Source organism: Thamnophis elegans, chromosome 12 (assembly GCF_009769535.1).
Source record: "Thamnophis elegans isolate rThaEle1 chromosome 12, rThaEle1.pri, whole genome shotgun sequence".
Lineage (NCBI taxonomy): Eukaryota > Metazoa > Chordata > Lepidosauria > Squamata > Colubridae > Thamnophis > Thamnophis elegans.
The window spans coordinates 31,572,037-31,593,567 of NC_045552.1; the positions used below are offsets into that span (position 1 = coordinate 31,572,037).

General features: G+C 44.7%; 1 protein-coding gene across 1 annotated transcript in view; it reads right to left on the reverse strand.

Annotated features, from left to right (window-relative positions):
* Positions 1-5,465, reverse strand: part of OSCP1 (organic solute carrier partner 1) — a 37,106-nt gene extending 31,641 nt beyond the window's left edge. Inside the window, exon 1 of the mRNA XM_032228134.1 lies at positions 5,217-5,465. Coding sequence (XP_032084025.1) covers positions 5,217-5,328 — 112 coding nt within the window. The 5' untranslated portion in view covers positions 5,329-5,465. The remainder of the gene's footprint in view (positions 1-5,216) is intronic.
* Between the last annotated feature and the right edge of the window lie 16,066 nt (positions 5,466-21,531).

The window sequence follows — 21,531 nt, forward strand, 5'->3', positions numbered from 1 at the left end:
GCAGGGGCCCCTAGACGTGCCCTCCAAAGGATCACCTGAAGGAGAGGGGGAACCCCTCCTTCTGGAATAGGCCTGAGGCCTGTTGGGGGAGCTCGAGGAAGAAGAAGGGCTAAACCCCCTAGGGGAAGACCGGCTAGAAATAGGCCCGAGAGGAGACCTGGACCTGTCTCGGGATGAGGGCCTGGCTGACTTGATCTGCCTCTCTGCCCTGGCAAACATCTTCTCAATCGCCCTATGCCGCCTGGCCTCCTCCCTGGTGGAGGACCTAGATGGGCGCTGGGTAGCCAAGGATCCGGGGGGGGAACCCCCTGCCCTACCTCCAGCTCCAGGGCTTCATCACCCCTGATCGGGCCCACCAACCTGACCCTGGGGGATCTCCGCTCCCTCGTCCATAGTTACTCATGTGTCCGACGAGGGAAGCAGAAACATGGGCCTCTGTAGGCCCTGCCGGGACCAGGACCTAAAGGCCTGTGGGGGAACTAGGCCAAGCTCTCCTTGCCAGGCCTCACCCTCGTTGCAGGCCGAAGCAGAGGTCCTGCGCACATGGCGGCAGCCAAAATGGCCGCCGGAGCTCCGTGCGAGCGTGAGAGGCCTCCAATAAACACAAGCGGCTCAGCTGGACTTCCAGGGGCCGGGGCCGCACCAAACACAGTCGGGGAGAGCCACGTGGCACCCAGGCACGCTCTCCTCACCCCCGCTTATCCCCTTCAATAGCCAGAGAAAATTCAGCGGAGCGGCAGCCACCCAGAGCGATCGGCGGCTCCGCAGGCAGCTTGTGCGCTCCACGTGGCGCCGAAACTGCTGCTGCCGCCGTTCCCTTAAAGTAAAGCTGCTCCTTTTGTAGCTGAAATCAGGAGCTGGCACCCCCGCAATCCTGGGGATAGGGCTGAGGCTCCGGGCCCGCGGGGGGGAGGCTAAAACACCCCACAGGGCCCTCCCCAACCGCCCGAGGCAGAGAACTGTCCCTTGGGGCCACAGCTGCACAATTTAGAATGTAGGAAAACTTTTAAAGTGCCCAATTAAGCCAAATAGAAAGCCAGCTCGAACAAAATTAAATCCTACCTATGGAATATTCTCAAACAGTACTTAGACCAAGAAAGACTGAGAGAAACTGGGCCAGGATTGGCAGGCACCAGTATTTAAATCCTTGCTCTCAGTCTTTGGACCAATCAGGCTTTGAGAATACCCACAGGTGACCCCTCCCTCCCTTCCTCTGGAAAACAAATCCAGACAATCACATTGTCTGATTTGGAAATAATTTTTTTGCAAATTATGGTGGAAAATAAGTATTTGGTCAATATCAAAAGTTCATCTCAATAGTTTGTTATATATTCTTTGTTGGCAATGGCAGAGGTCAAACGTTTTCTATAAGTCTTCACAAGGTTGGCACACACTGTTGCTGGTATGTTGTCCCATTCCTCCATGCAGATCTCCTCTAGAGCAGTGGTGTTTTGGGGCTGTCGCTGGGCAACATGGACTTTCAACTCCCTCCAAAGGTTTTCTATGGGGTTGAGATCTGGAGACTGGCTAGGCCACTCTAGGACCTTGAAATGCTTCTTATGAAGCCACTCCTTCGTTGCTCGGGCGGTGTGTTTGGGATCATTGTCCTGCTGAAAGACCCAGCCACATTTCATCTTCAATGCCCTTGCTGATGAAAGGAGGTTTGCACTCAAAATCTCACGATACATGGCCCCATTCATTCTTTCCTGTACACGGATCAGTCGTCCTGGTCCCTTTGCAGAGAAACAGCCCCAAAGCATGATGTTGCCACCCCCGTGCTTCACAGTAGATATGGTGTTCTTTGGATGAACTCAGCATTCTCTCTCCTCCAAACACGACGAGTTGTGTTTCTACCAAACAGCTCCACTTTGGTTTCATCTGACCATGTGACATTCTTCCAATCCTCTTCTGCTCTCTAGCAAACTTCAGATGGGCCCGGACATCTACTGGTTTAAGCAGGAGGACACGTCTGGCACTGCAGGATCTGAGTCCCTGGTGGCGTAATGTGTTACTGATGGTAGCCTTTGTTATGTTGGTCCCAGCTCTCTGCAAGTCATTTACTAGGTCCCCCCGTGTGGTTCTGGGATTTTTGCTCACTGTTCTTGTGATCATTTTGACCCCATGGGATGAGATCTTGCGTGGAGCCCCAGATCGAGAGATTATCAGTGGTCTTGTATGTGTTCCATTTTCTAATTATTGCTCCCACAGTTGATTTCTTCACACCAAGCTGCTTACCCATTGCAGATTCAATCTTCCCAGCCTGGTGCAGGTCTACAATTTTGTTTTTGGTGTCCTTCAACAGCTCTTTGGTCTTCACCATAGTGGAGTTTGGAGTGTGACTGTTTGAGATTGTGGACAGGTGTCTTTCATACTGCTAACAAGTTCAAACAGCTAATGAGTGGAGGACAGAGAAGCGTCTTAAAGAAGAAGTTACAGGTCTGTGAGAGCCAGAAATCTTGCTTGTTTGTAGGTGACCAAATACTTATTTTCCACCATAATTTGCAAAAAAATTCTTTCCAAATCAGACAATGTGATTGTCTGGATTTGTTTTCTCATTTTGTCTCTCATAGTTGAGGTCTACCTATGATGTCAATTACAGGGCTCTCTCATCTTTTTAAGTGGGAGAACTTGCACAATTGGTGGCTGACAAAATACTTTTTTGCCCCACTGCAGAACAAAACAAGCAGATCTTGGAATTCCAAATGTTATCTTAATTCTGTCAGTTTATAGTCAAATCACAGCAGGGAATTTTATTGGCAAAATTTTTTTGATTCAATTTAACATTGATCAAGTATTGTCAAATAATGTGTAGACATTTATAAAGCATTATCTTGAGTGCAAGACATCTATAGCTAGTAGAATGCTTATTGCCAAAAAGTATATTACTACTATGAGAATAGGCAATATTTTTAAAATGGTTATTAATTTAAAATATATTTTCACTTCTGGAATTTTCTTTCCTTTTCCTGGGTCATGAATGCATATTATCACCATCCAAATTTATCCTTGAAAAATGTGTCCCAATGAGTTCCCTGGCTACATGAAGATTTGAACTCAACCTCACAAATCTCAGCTGGTGTTTCCCCTATACTGGCTTTTCCAGGCACGTTTGACTCTAACTGACACCATCTCCAGACTTTATTGCAAGGACTTGCACTTTATGCTAACTTCCACACTTAAGAAGACTGCTAGATGCATGCTTTTTCTTCCTATTGCTTTTGCAGCCTATTATGAAAGGTAGCCACTTTTGTAGTTATGCTTATTTGGACCCATAATTCTTCCTAAGAGCAAGCATCCCTTCGCTTCATCCCTTGCTGGAACTGTAATAATTAATGCTAGGAAATAATTTCCAAAGGGACAGGAGCTATCTACTGTGGGAAACAGAAACAAAATTTCATAGGATGTCAATAACTGAAATACAGAATATAGTATACCTGTTCCTGGATAATCTGCATTATCAGGCATGAATAGATTAAAAAGCGAAGCCAGAAACAGCACAATGAATATTTTTAGGATGTTTTACAATAGGTCAAATAATGACAATATTTAACCTGGATTAACCAATTGGCCTGTTCAACAATGATTCCAATAGTTTTTCTATTTTATTTATTTGATTTCTATAGCTGTCCATCTCAACACGTTTTTGAGCCCAATAAGTTGATGGATTCACCTTATAACACATAAAACAGACCATACACTTCCACAACTTGAACACAACATTTATTTGTAATTGAGTAACTGCTCTGAAGAGATTTTCTGGCAGCAACCTTCAACATACTGCATATACATAGTTTGGAATCTCAGGGCAGGTCTAAAAATGTTACAGTACCTCGTCTCCTGTCCACATCAGTCCATTCATCTATACGAAGCATAAAACAGAAAAAATGGTGGGTCAAGTACTAAGAACACACCGAGAACAACGCGGAAAAGAAAAGAATTGAAGAAGGATGTACATTTTTTTTAGTTTTCCACTTAATAAGATGTTGCACAGCAGAAGATAGCTATTGAGTAGTATTTAAAGTGGCAGTGATATAGGTGTTATGAAATGGGATTGTATCACTTTTCAAGCCCATTTCACACTCTGGAAAAGAATGACATTTTCCCAGCATTAAAAATTCTTGAAAATGACGCAACAGTTCAGCAGCAGCTCAACTTTTATCGTGTCCAGCTACAAACAAACAAAAATATTCACAGGGAACCAAGCTAGGCTGAGCCATCCTCAGATCCACATGGATGGGCTATTGTTTTAGAGTGATTGCATGTTTCTCAACAAGAAGAATCTGCAGAACCGGATTGTTTGATTTCACTCGAAGAGGTCGAAAAATGAAGCACAACCTGGTCAAACAACCAAACAAATATTACTATTTTGTTATTTTTCAGTCTCTCCATTTCTCATAAGAGTTTTGTTTTCAGAACACGTAGAGGTAAATAAACAAGGCTAAACTAAATTTGGGTGTTTTTGGATCCAGAGGTCCTGAACGATTGGAAACTAATAAAAGAGAGAAGAAACCTGGAATTAAGAAGAAACGTCCTAACAGTGAGGACAATTAACCAGTGGAACAGCTCGCCTCCAGAAATTGTGGGTGCTTCAGCAGTGGGTTTTTTTAAAGAAGAGACTGGACAGTCTCTTTTCTGATATTGTATAGGTCCTCCTGCTTGAGCAGGAGGCTGGACTAGAAGACTTCCAAGGTCCCTTCCAGCTTTATTCTATTCTACATTTAAACCCGGTGTGTGTGTGTGAAGGTCTTCCTACTAGCCACCGTCATTCGCATGTGAGCTGATTTATTCTCATCTTGGTGTTTGGTTTCTCTAGTTCACTTTCACACCCACGGCTCCATTTCTGATACACACAGAGAGTAATAATACCTCTTAAAGTGAACCCCAGCTGTTCTTGCCTGAGAGCAGAAGGGGCCCTTCTCCAAAAGCCTAGGAGGCAAGACGCTCCTCGGGCTCGGGAGGAGCCTGCAGGGGACAGAGAAGCTCCTCGGTCTCCCTGCTTTCCCCCCTTGGGCCCGATTCCAACCGGGTCCAGGGACAAAGGTCGACCACAGCGCTAAGAGGTTTCATCATCAAGAACAAATATGGCCTAATCCAACTTTCACTGCGCACTTTATTACTATGGCAAACAAATCAAGATCGGATGGGCACCAGCAAAGGCGCTGCGGGGGAGGCGACGGGGCCTGCACTCTCGGGGCCCCTCCCAGCGGCCCCCTGACCTTGGCGCGCCTTGTCTCCCGGGATGCTCTGCGCGCGCAGCCGCTGGTCCACGATGTACAGCATCTCCCCGCCCAGGTTCAGGACGAGCAGCGGCAGCGTCCGCAGCGACATGGCGGGCAGGCAGAAAGAAGCCCCTGCCAGCGTCCAGAGGCGGCGAGAGGGGCGTCGCGTCGTCGCCAAGGCAACCGGAGGCGGCTTCCGGTCGAAGGAGGCCGGATTTCCATACGCGCGTGCTCCTCCGGGCTGGCCTGAGGGACAAAGGGGGAGGGGAGGAGTTAACGAAGGCCAATCGGCGAAGAAGAGGGTGGGACGACATCCTCCCGCGCGGAATGAGGGCGGCCCCGGAGCTGCGGAGGTGAACGCTGTGCATTTCCCCTCGCGGCCTCTAGAGGGCTGTCTCGCAAGGCCCGTTCATTTCAGACGCACACACGCCGCTCAGCGGCCTGTGACTCTGACTTCTGTGCACGGACTGCTTCACTTTTTGTATTGGAGATAGTCGTTGAGTAACAGCCATTCGCTTAGTGACCATTCGAAGTTACAACAGCACGAGAAAAAGTGGCATGATCGTTTTTCACACTTAAGACCGTTGCAGCGGTCACGTGATCCAATTTTGGCGGCTGGGCAGCTGACTCCTATTTGAAAGAATAACAGAATCCAGATAGTTCTCAATTTATCACCACAATTGTGCCCAACATTTATACACCTAAGTAAGAAATTTGTTAAGTGAGTTTTGACCCATTTTACCACTTTTATTGCTGCATTTGTTAATCACTGCAATTGATAAATTAGTAACATAGTTGTTAAGTGAATCTGGTTTCTCCATTGACTTTGCTTGTCAGAAGGTCGTAAAAGGGGATCACATGATCCCAGGACACTGTAACAGTCATAAATGTGAGTCAGTTGTCAAGCATCTGAATGTAAATCACATGACCATAGAGATGCTGAAAGGGTCATAATTATGAAAAATGGTCATAACTCATTTTTTCAATACCACCCTAAATTCAAACGGTCATTAAGTGAACCATTATAAGTCGAGGACTATCTAACAGAGTTGGAAGGGACCTTGGTGGCGTTCTAGTTCCAGTCCCTTGCTAAAAGCAGGAAACCCTTTAACATTCCAGACATGGTTGTCCAATCTCTTGTGTTGGAGCACCAACAACTTCTAGAAGCAAGTTGTTCCACTGGTTTATTGTTCTGACTGGTCTGTCAGGAAGTTTATCCTTATTTCTAGGTTGCTTTTCTCCTTCATTAGTTTCCATCCATTGCTCCTTGTCCTGCCTTCAGGTGCTTTGGAGAATAGCTTGACTCCCTTCTTTTTGGCAGCCCCTGAGATATTGGAATACTGCTATCATGTCTCCCCTGGTCCTTCTTTTCATCAAACTATAAGTAAAGGTTCCCCTCACACATATGTGCTAGTTGTTCCCAACTCTAGGGGGCAGTGCTCATCTCCGTTTCAAAGCCGAAGAGCCAGCGCTGGCCAAAGATGTCTCCGTGGCCATGTGGCCGGCATGACTAAATAGCAAAGGCGCATGGAACACTGTTACTTTCCCACCAAAGGTGGTTCCTATTTTTCTACTTGTATTTTTTACGTGCTTTTGTTTGTTTGTAATGTTTATTAACATTTGTAGGCCGCCCTTTTCCCTGAGGGGACTCAGGGCGGCTCACATAAAATCAGGGAGGGGAAGTACAAACAGTGACATAGACACATATAATAAAAGTAATAAGCAACATACATTCATCATTCGGGAGGGGCAACTATCCTTGTCCCCAGGCCTGACGGGCTAGCCAGTTCTTAAGGGCTGTGCGGAAGGCCTGGACGGTGGTGAGGGTACGAATCTCCACGGGGAGTTCGTTCCAAAGGGTCGGGGCTACTACTGAGAAGGCCCTCCTCCTTGTAGTTGCCAGCCGGCACTGGCTGGCCGATGGAATACGGAGGCGGCCCAATCTGTGAGATCTAATTGGAACTGTGAGATCTAATTTGAACTGCTAGGTTGGCAGAAGCTGGGACAAGTCACGAGAACTCACTCTGTTACGTGGTGCTAGGGCTGTGATAGTGAACCTATGGCACACGTGCCACAGGTGGCACGCAGGGCACTGTCCTGTTAGCTCCAGCGTGCATGCGTGTGCTGGCCAGCTAACTTCAGCCTTCTTTTGGGGCTTTTTTTTGCCCTGAATGCTCAAAAAACGTCCCTAGAAGCAAACTGGCAGTCCGTTCCTGAAGTCTGGGGGGGGGTAGGCTGTTTTCATTCTCCCCAGGCTCCTAGAAAGCCTCTGGAGCCTGGGGAGGGCAACGAAAGTGCACCAAAAGTAGGTGAGAGGGAATGCTGGTTGTGCATGCATGCGCGCAGGGGGTGAAGCATGCCCATGCGAGCTGGGTCGCACACATAGCATTACAGGTGTGGCATGCCTGCACATGATCCCCCTGCACTCCTGCATGCGAGCCAAAAAATGTTTGCCATCACTGTGCTAGGGATTCGAACTGCTGACCTTTCTGATCGACAAGCTCAGCATATTAGCCACTGAGCCACCATGTCCCTTCATTAAACTAGACATACCCAGTTCCTGCAACCGTTCTTCATATGTTTTAGCCTCCAGTCCCCTAATCCTCTTTGTTGCTCTTCTCTGCATCTTTTCAGAGTCTCAACATCTATTTTATGCGATCAAAACGAGATACAATATTCCAAGTGTGGTCTTGCCAAGGCATTATAAAGTGGTATTATCAATTCACCTGATCTTGATTCTGTCCCTCTATTAATGCAGCAATGTAGAGTTATAAAGGTGACAACCAGCACCTTCAATTGGACCCGGAAGCAAATTGGCAGCTAATGCAGCTTCTGCAGGAGAAATAACACATGACCATACCTGGACTGGCACTCCAGCAATCTGGACCAATTAGAGCCTCTGGACACACTTTAAGGGCAGTCCCATGTAGAATGCATTACGGTAGTCAAGATGGGAGGTAACTAGAATGTTAAATTAAAGCTGTTCCCATTAAACATTCCTCCTTAAACTTGAAATTCTGATGAATTCTAGGAAATCAAGATTTTGGAGTCCCAATCTGGAGATGTCTTGGTTGGGGAAGACTGCACTAACCCCTTGCAATAAAAGCAAATACAATTTTATGTCAACACAATTATTTCTCCTTTTTCAATATACCACGCTACTTACTGATTGTCTGACAGGTTTACTAATTGATGCCATGCAAATATTAATGGTGTCTGTCCTACTTTAATAAAAATCTGTGATCCAAATATCCTGCTGGTGTTCCTGCTTGCAGCCATGCCTTTTGGGGGGATTCTTCCTCATAAGTACAGAGTTGTTTGTGTAGGATCTACCAGGATTGTGAGGGACAGGTGGTTCACAAAAAAAAATGGTACCAAAACTTATTCCTGGGAAAAAAAACACAGGAGAAGCGAAGTTGTAGGTAGCAGGAAAGCTGGAAGGAGAGGAGCCCTGGAAGAAGACAGCCACCTTTCCCACCTTCTGACAAGCCAACTCAACAGAGAAGCCAGGTTCACTTTCTAAACATGTTACTAACTTAACTGCAGTGATTCATTTAACAGCTGTGGCAAAAAAGGTCATAAAATGGGATATAACTCACTTGGCAACTGTCTCGCTTAGCAACAGAAATTTTGGGCTCAATTGTGGTCATAAATCAAGGACTACCTGTATGTTTGAGGAAGAACTCCACTTTCCTGGTTACCTTCAGGAAAGGTAGCTTGAGCCTGCCTTCTCCCTTCTGCAGAGCCAGTTTCCCAGCTGAAAGCATTGTTGGAGTGGATGGTCCCCCATGCCTGAAAGTGACCCCCCATTTCATGATGGCACCTTCTGATCCTGACCCACCTTTATGTCCTCCTTTGCTCTTTAAGATTGAGAGCGAGCGTGCACTTCCGGAGCCATTCAGCAAATCTCACACCAGCCATAGAGGCACATGGACAGCACATCCCTCAAAACAGTGCCCTGCAATGTTTAAGCCAAGGAGAGTCAGGTTTGCACGCTTGGGCCTTGTACCCTTGCACTCCTGAAGCTGTGTGTCAGCCTGATGCTGCCTATACAGTTTTTGTAGGAGATGAGACAAGAAACCACTTCTCAGCCCCTTAGCAATGACAGATGGATGATGAAAAATGTCAGGTGTGTTTATTAACATCTCTATTCTTCTCGTCTATCCCAAAAAGTTGGAGAGGCAGTTTGTTCTCACAGATATCTAAAGCTCATGGTGATCTCTTCACAGGCAGGCTGAGGATTTGAACTAGATTGGCAAAGATGCCTGATCTGTGCAGATGGCTGGGTAATATTGGGCTTTAGAGTTTGGTGGCCGTGGTTTAGACAGCAGTTTTCCTGATGTTTGGTCAGAAATGGCTGGCACCTTTAGAGGCCAAGGTGGGCTGCTATGCTATGCAGACCACAGGCATCTGAGCCCATTTATACACACTACCAACTACACATAAAAAATTTAGCGACTAAAGTTACTGTTGAAAGATCCAGCATAAATTTAGTCCTGTTTCCCCTACAATGCCCTGCTTAGAATACTTGAAGAAGAATCACAGATAGTCCATTACTACTTTTTACAGTTGGAGATAGAAGAAGAACTTTGGGAAGGCTTGATTAAATACCTTCCCACATTTCACATATTTCAGCAGTAACAGTAATTTTCACTTAAAATTAGGATGATAGAATTACACAACATAGTAAGATGTGATGTTAGGAAACAGCACTTTTAAGGAATTAGTTATTACTTCTCCCCTATGTGTGCTAGAACAGAAAGAAAAGGCATTTAATCCCCACTATCTTGGAACAGTGCAAAATACAATACAATACAATACAATACAATACAATACAATACAATACAATACAATACAATAGCAGAGTTGGAAGGGACCATGGAGGTCTTCTAGTCCAACCCCCTGCCTAGGCAGGAAACCCTATACCGTTTCAGACAAATGGCTATCCAACATCTTCTTAAAAACTTCCAGTGTTGGGGCATGCACAACTTCTGGAGGCAAGTTGTTCCACTGATTAATTGTTCTATCTATCAGGAAATTTCTCCTCAGTTCTAAGTTGTTTCTCTCCTTGATTAGTTTCCACCCATTGCTTCTTGTTCTACTCTCAGGTGCCTTGGAAAATAGTTTGACTCCCTCTTCTTTGTGGCAACCCCTGAGATATTGGAACACTACTATCATGTCTCCCCTAGTCCTTCTTTCTATTAAATTAGACATACCCAGTTCCTGCAACCGTTCTTCATATGTTTTAGTCTCTAGCCCTAGTCATCTTTGTTGCTCTTCTCTGCACTCTTTCTAGAGTCTCCACATCTTTTTTACATCATGGCGACCAAAACTGAATGCAGTATTCCAAGTGGCCTAACCAAGGCCTTATAAAGTAGTATTAACACTTCACATGCTCTTATTCTATCACTCTGTTTATGCAGCCTAGAACTATGTTGGCTTTTTTGGCCACTGCTGCACACAGCTGGCTCATATTTAAATGGTTGTCCACTAGGACTTCAAGATCCCTTTCACAGTTACTACTGTTGAGCAAGGTACCACCTATACTGTACTGTGCATTTCATTTTTGTTGCCTAAATGTAGAACCTTACTCTCTTCACCATTGAATTTCATTTTATTAGATCGTGCCCAATGTTCAAGTTTGTCAAGATCCTTCTGTATCTTTAGCCTATCTTCTGGAGTGTTGGCTATTCCTGTCAGCTTGGTGTCATTTGCAAATTTGATGAGTTCCCCATTTATTCCCTCATCCAAATCATTGATGAAGATGTTGAAGAGTACTGGGCCCAAAACAGAGCCTTGGGTACTCCATTGCATACTTCCCTCCATGAAGATGCAGTTCCATTGAGCACTACACGTTGAGTGCGGTTGGTCAGCCAGTTACAAATCCATCTGGTGGTGATGCTGTCTAACCCACATTCTTCTACTTTATCTAGTAGTAGGTTATGGTCTACCTTATCAAATGCCTTACTGAAGTCCAAGTAAACTATATCAATGGCATTCCTCTGGTCCACTAATTTTGTCACATTATCAAAGAATGCAATAAGATTTGACTGGCATGATCTGTTTTTGACAAACCCATGTTGGCTTTTGGCTATTATTGATGAAAGAAATGTCCTTCTGGGTTTTCAATATTTCCTAGGATATTTCATTTTTCTGTGAGAGGACTGGATGATAACTTCCCACATTACTTTGTTTGCTTCTAGGTGTTTGCTAATTCATTGCTTGATTATCTTTTCCAGAATCTTTCCTGGTATTGAGGTCAGGCTGATAGGTCTGTAGTTTCCTGGATTTGTTTTTTCCCCCCTTTTTTGAAGATGGGAACCACATCAGCTCTTTTCCAGTCCTCTGGTAGTTCCCCGGTGCTCCAGGATCTCTGAAAGATATAGTTCAGTGGTTCTGAGATCTTGTAGCTTGTAGCTTCAACTACAGCCTTTGAAAAAAATGGTCACCGGTGTCATAATGTTTTTTTGTTTTGCCAGCTGTGCCTATATTCTAAGACATACGGTAGACTGCCTCTTCTCTGTGAGCCTACTACCCATGTCCTTTTGTCTTTTCTTTCTCTTTCTGTTTGCTTGCCACGAGGAGGCTAGGAACTTTACCAGAATGTAGTTATTAGCCAGTAAGTTTGTTGGTTATTTATTTTATAATAAAAATATGTTTCTTAGAATATACCTCGGGTTTATTTTACTTAATCATAGAGTATACTCCAAGGAAAAACCACGATTCACCTCTCATCAAACACAGGGCTGAATTTACAACCCTCACAACCGGGTGCTGGATTAGTGCTACAAATGCATTAATTAAAGAAAAGCTAAATATTGGATTTCTCTTTTGTTCTTTGCAATAGATCTTGGAACTGTTTAGTAAAATGAGCATTACAAAAGGGCAAGTAGCAATAGAAAAGCTAAGTACCACTTAGATGTGAAGCTGCAGTATTTGCTTATTTACCATATCATGACTCTAGTAGGGCACAATATTCATAATGCCAAGGCTGTATGGATTGACTGTGGGGATACGACAAAGCATGCACAACGGTATCCTTTATTAAAAATGCAGTGATCTGTAGTGTTACAAATTTGAGATAAATTATTTGTGCTTTCTTTTGCAATGGAAACAACTTAATTCCAGGATTCAAGCAAACTGCAGTTTGTGCTCAGTTTTGATAGCAGAGGTATTTTGTAATTTATTTCACTGACAATTTGCCTCATACAATTCTGAAACCTCAATAACTGTTGTGCCAACAAGACTGGCTGAACTCACCCGCTGCACTAAAACTGCAAGTTTGTAATTACAAATATGGTTGAAAGGAGGTGGAGAAACATCGCAATACAAGGAATACCATAATTGTAATATAAAATAATAAAGGCAGGACAATAAATAAATAAATTCACCCTCTCCTTTTTCATTTTGTGTCCACCAGAGGCATTTTGGCAGTTCCATAGATGAAAGGGGCAATCAAGAAAAACGACTACTCTGCAGCAAAGTGCTTGGTGTAAGAACAAGGGCTGCAATGAATTTTGACTTAAAATATAAATTTCATCTCTCCCACCCCCCAGCATCTGCTGTTCTACTTCTCAGAGGAAGATCATTTAAGTGAAATCTTAGCACATTATCGAGATACCATAGGAGAGCCGCATATGTGTTCAGAGTGCAGTCATGCCACCAGGCACCATTCCCAAGGAACAATGTTCTCCATATTTGCGTGCCACGTAGCAGCTCAGAATCACCGGGCAGCAAATTCCAACACAACCTGCCAAGCAATATAAACACGCACATGCAAGCAAAGATCCATAGAAGTAGGTAGAAAAATGCTGTCCTCCATAGTCCAGACTTGTAATCCTTGCCACTACGTCCTCACTTAGCCAATCCTTTGTGGGTACAAAAATGACTGGTGACTGTGTTCTGTGACAAACCATTATTACCAGTGATCCTGCTAGCTGAAAAGCAGACATTTTCTAAGTGTTCCCAGACTTAAGGAGTGGAGGGTGTCATATCCTGCTTCTTTTTTCTCCCTCAGACAAAAAGAAAATCACAAGCAATATAAATGGTACTGGATTAGATGATGGTAAAATTGGGGGGCAGTTTTTTCATCCTTTTTACATACCTTTCTGGCTTAGAAACAGAGGTGACCACTGAGCCGGAAACGCCTAGCATGCATGTGCGAGGGGAACCTTTACCTTCCATACCTCTATGTAGCTTGGGGGGGGGGAGTAAAAGCTCCAGCACGAGCCCAACAACTCGGAAGAATAAAACTTTGATCCTGATGACCGACTCAGATTGGATCTTATAACATTATCCTGGGACACATATATTTGCCTTCATTCCCAAAATACTTTTAAGACAAGGTGGTTAACTTTCATCATAATAAAGTTGCCAATTAATCCCCTTCAAACATCTCTGAAAACATTCAGCTGTCCAAAACAAGAAAGAGAATTCAGCTGGTGTCTGGACATTTAAAATTAAAATATTGTTTAAAGTTTGCTACTGGTTGAAAAATTTACGCAATGTCTAGCAAAGTCCTGACTTCAAAAGCCAGATTCCTACACAATTTCTTCTATTTCCAAGAAACTTTAAAGAGAATCCTTCTATAGCTGCAGTTGTTGAGATAATGACAGCCCGACCTCAGTCACGAATGAAGACAAAAAGAATGACGGTCAGAAGCACCCTCTTCTTTGAGAGCAAATCCCATTCCTTAACTAGCCCTGATGAGATTACCTAGTGTGGGTAATGAATCATCTGCATAGAAACAACCAAACTCAGAAAACACAAAGGATTCCTCCCACCTCCTTCTCCATAGATACCCTCCAATTAGAAGTTTTGCTTCCTTAACTATCTTGGCCATATTGGCTGAGCAGGATGGGTTTTATTATCAACCTATGTTGAAAGCACCAGTTTGGGAAGTTCACTGAAACTGGAATTAACCAAGAAATCCAGTCTTATTTCAGGAAGAACTAGTTCACAAAGGGTCGCATTCCTCCGTTCTCAGCTGGCTACTCTCCACATGTATTAGAGGCAGAGATCAACTTACACATGGGACAATCCAAACAGCAGTCATACTTCCCACTGGCCCAGCTGCCTTCTGAGGACTGGGTTACTGGGGAGACAGGCGGCTGGCAAATCACTAACTGGGACATTAGCAAATGTTGGGCTCCTGGGCAGCACAAAATTGCTTCCAAAGAGACGTTGGGAGTCTTTTGCAACTGGGCAAAGCTCTTCTTTTTGGTATCCTGCAGGTTGAGTGAAATGCCAGAGGAAGCAGCAAAAAGTGGGTGGAATAATGCAAAGTCTTGTGAAACAAAGACTCCATCTAAACAGATGGAGCAAATAAAAACTGTCCTAGAGCAGCTTTTGCCAGCTTTTGCCTGGTATTTAGTTAGAATATTAGATCACCAGCAGTGCTTCAGCTTGCAGGGAAATGAGGGGCTGCGGTGTTAAGGATGTCATCCATCCCACTTGTTTAATTAGCAAATAAAGACTGGTTCATTTCTTTTTCCAAGAGTATACTTAACTGAGAACAAAGCAGTTACAGTTTAGAGCAGGCAGCATCTGTTGGCTGGTGCAAAAATGATGCAATTAACATTCCCTTTTTCCCCTGGCCATCCCCCATTATCAGTCAATGTCCAATTAAAAGTTCTCTGGTTGTTCTGGAAAACAGACTCTGTGTTGACGTCTTCCCCATCCCCACATTCCTTTTGTTGACTTTGGTGATCCTTGGAGTCAGGACCAGCTGTGCTTCAAACCAAAACCTTCCCTAAGCACCCACCTTTCAATCCCCCCCCCCCCATTGCTGATGTCAAGCTGGCAAAGGATGCAATGCGAAGCAAGCAGCAGAATTACAGCTACGAGAAAGAGAGAGTAGATGCTGCTGCTTCAGATTGTAAAACCAAAACTCTGGTGAGGATTGCAAAAAGGTGCTATCCTGGAGACCACTTATGGTCCTGGGTCCTAGGCTGCTCTTCCCAGATAACATTACATATTGTGCAGCAGGGCATAAGTGTCTGCCATAACACTGAAGGTAGGAAGGTTGTTGTAGGGGCATGAATTGCATTCCCAGCTCTCTTTCTACATCCCAGGAACCTGCCATCTTATTTCCCTCCCACAATCTGATGTCATTCAAGATGTGTTCAAAACCACAGCACATCTTGAATGGTTGCAGGAATTGGGTATGTCTAGTTTAATAGAAAGAACTAGGGGAGACATGAGAGCAGTGTTCCAATATCTCAGGGGCTGCCCCAAAGAAGAGGGAGTCAAGCTATTTTCCAAAGCACCTGAGGGTAGAACAAGAAGCAATGGGTGGAAACTAATCAAGGAGAGAAGCAACTTAGAACTGAGGAGAAATTTCCTGACAGAACAATTAATCAGCAGAACAGCTTGCCTCCAGAAGTTGTAAGTGCTCCAACACTGGAAGACGCTGGATAACCACTTGTCTGAAGTGGTAGAGGGGTTTCCTGCCAGTACAGGGCATTGAACTAGAAGATCTCCAAAGTCTTTCCAACTCTGTTATTCTGATGGCACAAAGGAGGGGAAGTTGAAAAACTTAACAAGGTAAATATTTGGCTTGAGCATTTCCAGGTTTTTTTTTTCTTAATCTCACATTGCCATTTATTGAAAACAAAAAGCAAGGTTTGTGAAATAAAACCCCTGAGACATGTAATAGGCCCTTTGCAAAAAAAGGGGGGGTTAGTTCTGCTCCTATTTCTTTTGCATTTGGCCAAGTCTTTCAGTATTTTTATATGGGCTACTCAGGAAAAAAAATAAGCTGAACAGGTATAACTCCCAAGTTCTGCCGAAACAATTGAATATTTTTTGCTCGTAAATTGAGGGTCTCCACTTCAATTTTTTAAAAATAAACCAAGGCTCTCTGGGAAGATGCAAACAAGCCCCACTTTGCACTGATCTCAAGAACAAGGGTGCCACTGGACTGAGTCCTGCAGGAAGAGAACTGTGAATAATGCTTTTGGTTAAATCCAATTTGGTGGATCTCCTTCCTCAGACTCTTGAGAATGGCAAAACAATCCCTACTAATATTTAGGTAACTGGAATAATAACTAATATCTAAAACAAGAGTCTCCGAAAGCGGTAATTTTAAGACTTGTGGACTTCAACTCCCAGAATCCAACCTAGCTGGGGAATTCTGAAAGTTGAAGTTTACAAATCTTAAAATTGACAAGTTTGGAGATTCCTGATCTAACATTCTTACTACACCTCAAACATGTAGATGAACTTAAAAAAAAAAGATATGTGCTGTCAGCCTATTTTTCTGCTTGCTTTCGGCTGCCATTGAAATGGGGAGGGGGCATTGTACATGGGTGGGGAAGTGTCAGCACAGGAGTGACTGTATAAAGGGAGGTGTTCTCACCATCTACTGCGCATGCTGCAGAGGAAGGATTTGCCACCCAGACCAACTGTTTGGCATACCAGCCTGATGATGCTTTTTGAAGATGTCTCCCACATGACACCTGTGGGGTGTACTGATTGGACTATGGACTAAGGTTACCAGGGGGAGGGGGTTGGGTCACATATTGATATTTATGATTACACATGCTTTTGCCTCAGACTCCCTTTGCTTAGCTACTATCTACTCATGACCAGTAAAAGTACTCTTAATTCTGCAAAATGGAGTTGAGTGGTTTCTTTCTTGGTTACTGAGTGAAGCAGCCCTGACATTAAGCAAGGTCTCAGACATGCGCTCATCCCGGAGCTGATAACTTCCGAGGGGAGTGCACCCAATTCCTACACACACACACACACACACACACACACACACACACACACACACGGAACATGTCCCAGCAAGGCAGCGACCAGGGGGAGAATGAGGAGAGCCTCATGAAACAAATTGCAGAGGCTTGGAAAAAGAAACATTCCAATCATGACCCTGGAAAAGAAACGGATCTCCATGGAACAGAGGAGAGGTCTGTAGAAAAATTGCTCTGCTTGAGGGAAGCCGGGGGGACTGAAGGTGGAACTGATCAACATGATTTAGCCGTGACCTCACTGACAACAGCCAAAAACATTCCAAGAGGAGGAGCCCCCCCCCTGCAGACGGCAGAAACCTCCCCCAGAGTGTGAAAACTGGGGGTCAATCAAAGGATTTATAGCTCTCCCTCAGGCAGCTGTGGAATTCCATACAATAGTTTGGAGACGTATTTTTTATTGAAGAAGCCAAGGTAAGAAAAATTACTGTGGCTTTGGGAAGTAAGGCAGCTGTTGGGATTGAGGCCCCGCAGGATGCTGACCCCCCCCCTACCGAGAGACTATAAAAGATTTATGGCTACTCTGAGTAAATACTTTGATGATTCGCTCACAGTGGGACAAACAAAAGCCAACATTGAATCCCTTAACAAGGGACACAAGAACTGTGTAAACAGGGGCACCCCCCCCCAAATTGGGAAGTGATTTAGTCCATGACAATTATAATGAAGATAGTGGGAGAGGGAAGGCTACCCCCCCCCAATCCCCCCAAGGAGCTCCAAATGAAAGGGAAAGTGGCTCTGCAAGCAAACCCAGATTTTTCATCCCCAAACTGAGCCCAAGGCCCTCTATTAGGGGGAAGAGGAGGCCAGAGAAACCACTTGGGAGGAAGAGGGAGACCGCCATGAAGGCATTGGAGGCTCGTCCCCAAATCCACCCTGCCCCAGGGGAAGAGGAATTGGAGGAAAGTGAAACTGATGACAATCGTCTAGTAAGCTCCCGATCGGGGCCCATGACTATCCCAGTGAAACTTAAAGTGCCCTCTACTGGAGCGCAAGAAAATATGCTGGCTCTTTTAGATTCGGGTTGAACACGTTGCATCGTTAACCCCGAAGTAGTAGAAAAATTGGGCCTAAGACTAAAAACCTTGAAGGTCCCTATTGCTTTTTGCCAGTTGGACGGCTCAATAGCTGGAGGGAATCCGGCCCATTTTGTGACTGAGCCAATAGACATGTGGATGGGAACTCACCAAGAGTCAATACGTTTTATTGTGGCCCCAGGAATGGATCGGCCTCTTATATTAGGCTTACCCTGGTTGTGTAAATGAAATCCACACATCAATTGGAGGAAAGGGTGGATATGAATCCGATCTGCTACACCCTCTGAAGGAGAGGGGGAGGCTCCCAAGCGAAGTAAAGGAGAGGGGGAGGTTCCCAAACAGTGTAACGTTGACCCCAAACTAGCAGCCAAGGGGCAAGAAAAAATTGAAGGGGAGGAGAAAATCCCAAAAGAATATTGGGACCTCAAAGATGTTTTCAGTGAAAAGTCATCTAATAAATTACCCTCACACTGTGCCACTGATTGCAGCATTGATATCCTTCCCGGAGTAAAACTTCCGAAACCTCAGATTTATTCAATGACCCCTTGTGATATGGATGAGTTAAGAAACTTTATTGACAAAAATTTGAAGAGAGGTTTCATTGAGCCTGCTAGGCTCCGGGTGGCTGCCCCTGTTATGTTCAGAGAAAAGAAAGATGGCTCCTTTCGCTTGGTGGTGAATTATAAAAATCTGAATGCTATCTCTATTCAGAATCTCTACCCGTTGCCGTTAATGAAGGACATGCTAGCCCAGTTGGGTAAAGGAAGAATTTTCATGAAATTAGACCTGCGGGAGGCTTATTACAGAGTCAGAATTAAGGAGGGTGAAGAGTGGAAAACTGCATTCAACTGCCCTCTTGGTTGTTTTCAAATCCGGATACTGCCATTTGGCCTACAGGGGGCGCCAGCTGTTTTCATGCAATTAATTAATGACGTTTTGCATGACCACCTCTATAAAGGCGTGATGGTCTATTTTGATGACATCCTTATTTACATGGAAACATGTGAAGAACACGTGAAACTGGTCTGCTCAGTGCTTAAAAAACTCCGGGCATCAGAGCTGAATGCAAAATTGTCTAAGTGTGAATTTCAAGAGAAAATTGACTACCTTGGGTATCGCATCTCCCATGATGGCATCGAGAAGGACCCAGGAAAGATCCAAGCTGTCCCTGAATGGGCACCCCCCCCGCACCCGCAAACAGTTGCAAAGTTTTTGGGGATTTGCGAATTTTTATTGTCAATTTATTCCCTCGTTTGCCAGCATCGCCCTCCCTATTATGAACCTCCTGAAATCAAAAGGGGAGGCTAAACCTAGACCAGGAAAGCCCTTAAATTGGACTATGGAGTGTCAAGCCACATTTGAAAAATTTAAACGACTATTTGCAGCAGAACCTATTTTGAAACACCCAGACATGGATTAGCCATTTGTGGTTCAGGCGGAGGCAAGTGACGTTGCAGTGGGGGCAGTATTACTACAAGCAAATGCTGATGGAAAGCTACAACCTTGTGCTTACACCTCTCGAAAGATGACTGAGACAGAGAGACGATGGGCTATATGGGAAAAGGAGGATTTTGCAGTCAGGTGGGCTTTAATGACCTGGCAACATTTCTTGGAGGGAGCAAAACATCCTTTTGAGGTGTGGACTGACCATAAGAATTTGGAGGCGTTAAAAATTCCCCGAAAATTATCCCCCAAACAGATGAGATGGGCACAACATTTTAACAGGTTCAATTTCACTTTAAAGTATATCCCGGGGGGGGGGGGGGGCGGGGAGAGAACTTTATGGCAGATGCTCTATCTAGACTCCCTCAATACAACAGCTCAAAGCTTAGCGTGGTTCACCCAGTCATCCCAGCGAAGAATCTCGTTGCTCCGGTGGTCACCAAAAGCCAGAACAGCTCTAATTTTGAGGTCACAAAGGACTTCGTCTCCAAACTCAAGGAAAACCTTGAGTCCGATGAGTGGTTTAAACAGCATTCCAATGAGTGTACCATGAAAGACGGTCTACCTTGGATAGGGGCTAAATTGTATGTTCCTGCTGTCCTTAGAACTTTGGTTCTACAATGGGCCCGATTCATGCATGGCAGGCCATTTTGGATTTGTGAAAACTCTGCATCTCATTAAAAGGCAATTTGGGTGGCCGTCATTGAAGAAGGACATTGAGTCCTATGTGGCCAGTTGCCCCACATGTGCTGCTGCGAAGCACCCACCAGGGAAATCCCAGGGCCTGCTCCAAAGCGTAGCCCGTCCGGAGGCACCGTGGAAGGAAATATTTATGGAATTCATTGTGGAATTACCAGAAAGTCAAGGAAATACTGTGATTTGGGTCATTACGGACTTATTTTCCAAGCAGGTTCATTTTGTTCCCTGCTCCAAAATTCCGTCGGCTAAATACTTGGCTAAATTGTTTATTACACATATATATCGCCTGCATGGTGTACCAGACCACATTATCTCCAATAGGGGGGTCCAATTCACCTCCTTATTTTGGAAGGAGTTTTTGAAATTGGCTCCACCCAGAGGCTAAGCTCTGTCCACCATCCACAAACTAACGGAGCTTGTGAAAGGAGTAATTCTGTTTTGGAACAGTACCTCCGATGTTTCATTAATTATCAGCAAGATAATTGAGTTGAGTTGTTACCTCATGCTGAAGTGGCCTACAACAATTTGGTGCACAGCAGCACGGGTTTTACACCGTTTAAAGTAGTGTTTGGCCATGATTTTGTACCTATTCCGGAGGTGCCACAAGAAAAGCCGCAAGTCCTGTCCCTTTCAGAATGGAGTGACCAACTCCGCAAAATCTGGCCTTTGGCATACAAGGCATTGGATGCTGCTCATCAAGCACACAAGAAACAGGCTGACAAGAAGAGGACTAAGCAAAGGGAATACAAGGTTGGAGATCGAGTGTTTTTGTCTACCAAATTTCTCCAAACCACCCAGAAGTCTAAGAAACTGGGTCCTAAGTAGGTCGGTGCGTTTCCAATTGTAAAGATTATTAACCCTGTATCAGTGCGACTGGAACTGCCAAAATACCTTAAACGTGTTTACCCAGTGTTTGTCAACCTTTTGAAGCTGGAACACACTTCCTCTCTGCGAGTTCCTCTGCCTACACCACCTGCCCCTCTTCTCATTGAGGGAGAGCAACATTTTGAGGTTAAGATTTTGCACTCTCGAAGCATAGAAATCTAATTCAGTATCTCATATCCTGGAAACATTTTCCCCCCTCTCATGCTGAATGGGTCCCACATGAGGGCTCCTCAACTTTTGCGGAAATTCTACTCTACCTACCCCGACAAGCCATGACCTGAATTGACGTGGACACTTTCACCTTTCTTTCTTGTTTTCTGTTGTTTCTGTGTCTGTTTTTTTTTCTACAGGGATGATTTCCTTTCCTGACGGAGGGCCGGATGTCAGCCTGTTTTGCTACTTGCTTTCGGCTGCCATTGAAACGGAGAGGAGGGGGCCATTGTACGTGGGTGGGGAAGTGTCAGCACAGGAGTGACTGTATAAAGGGAGGTG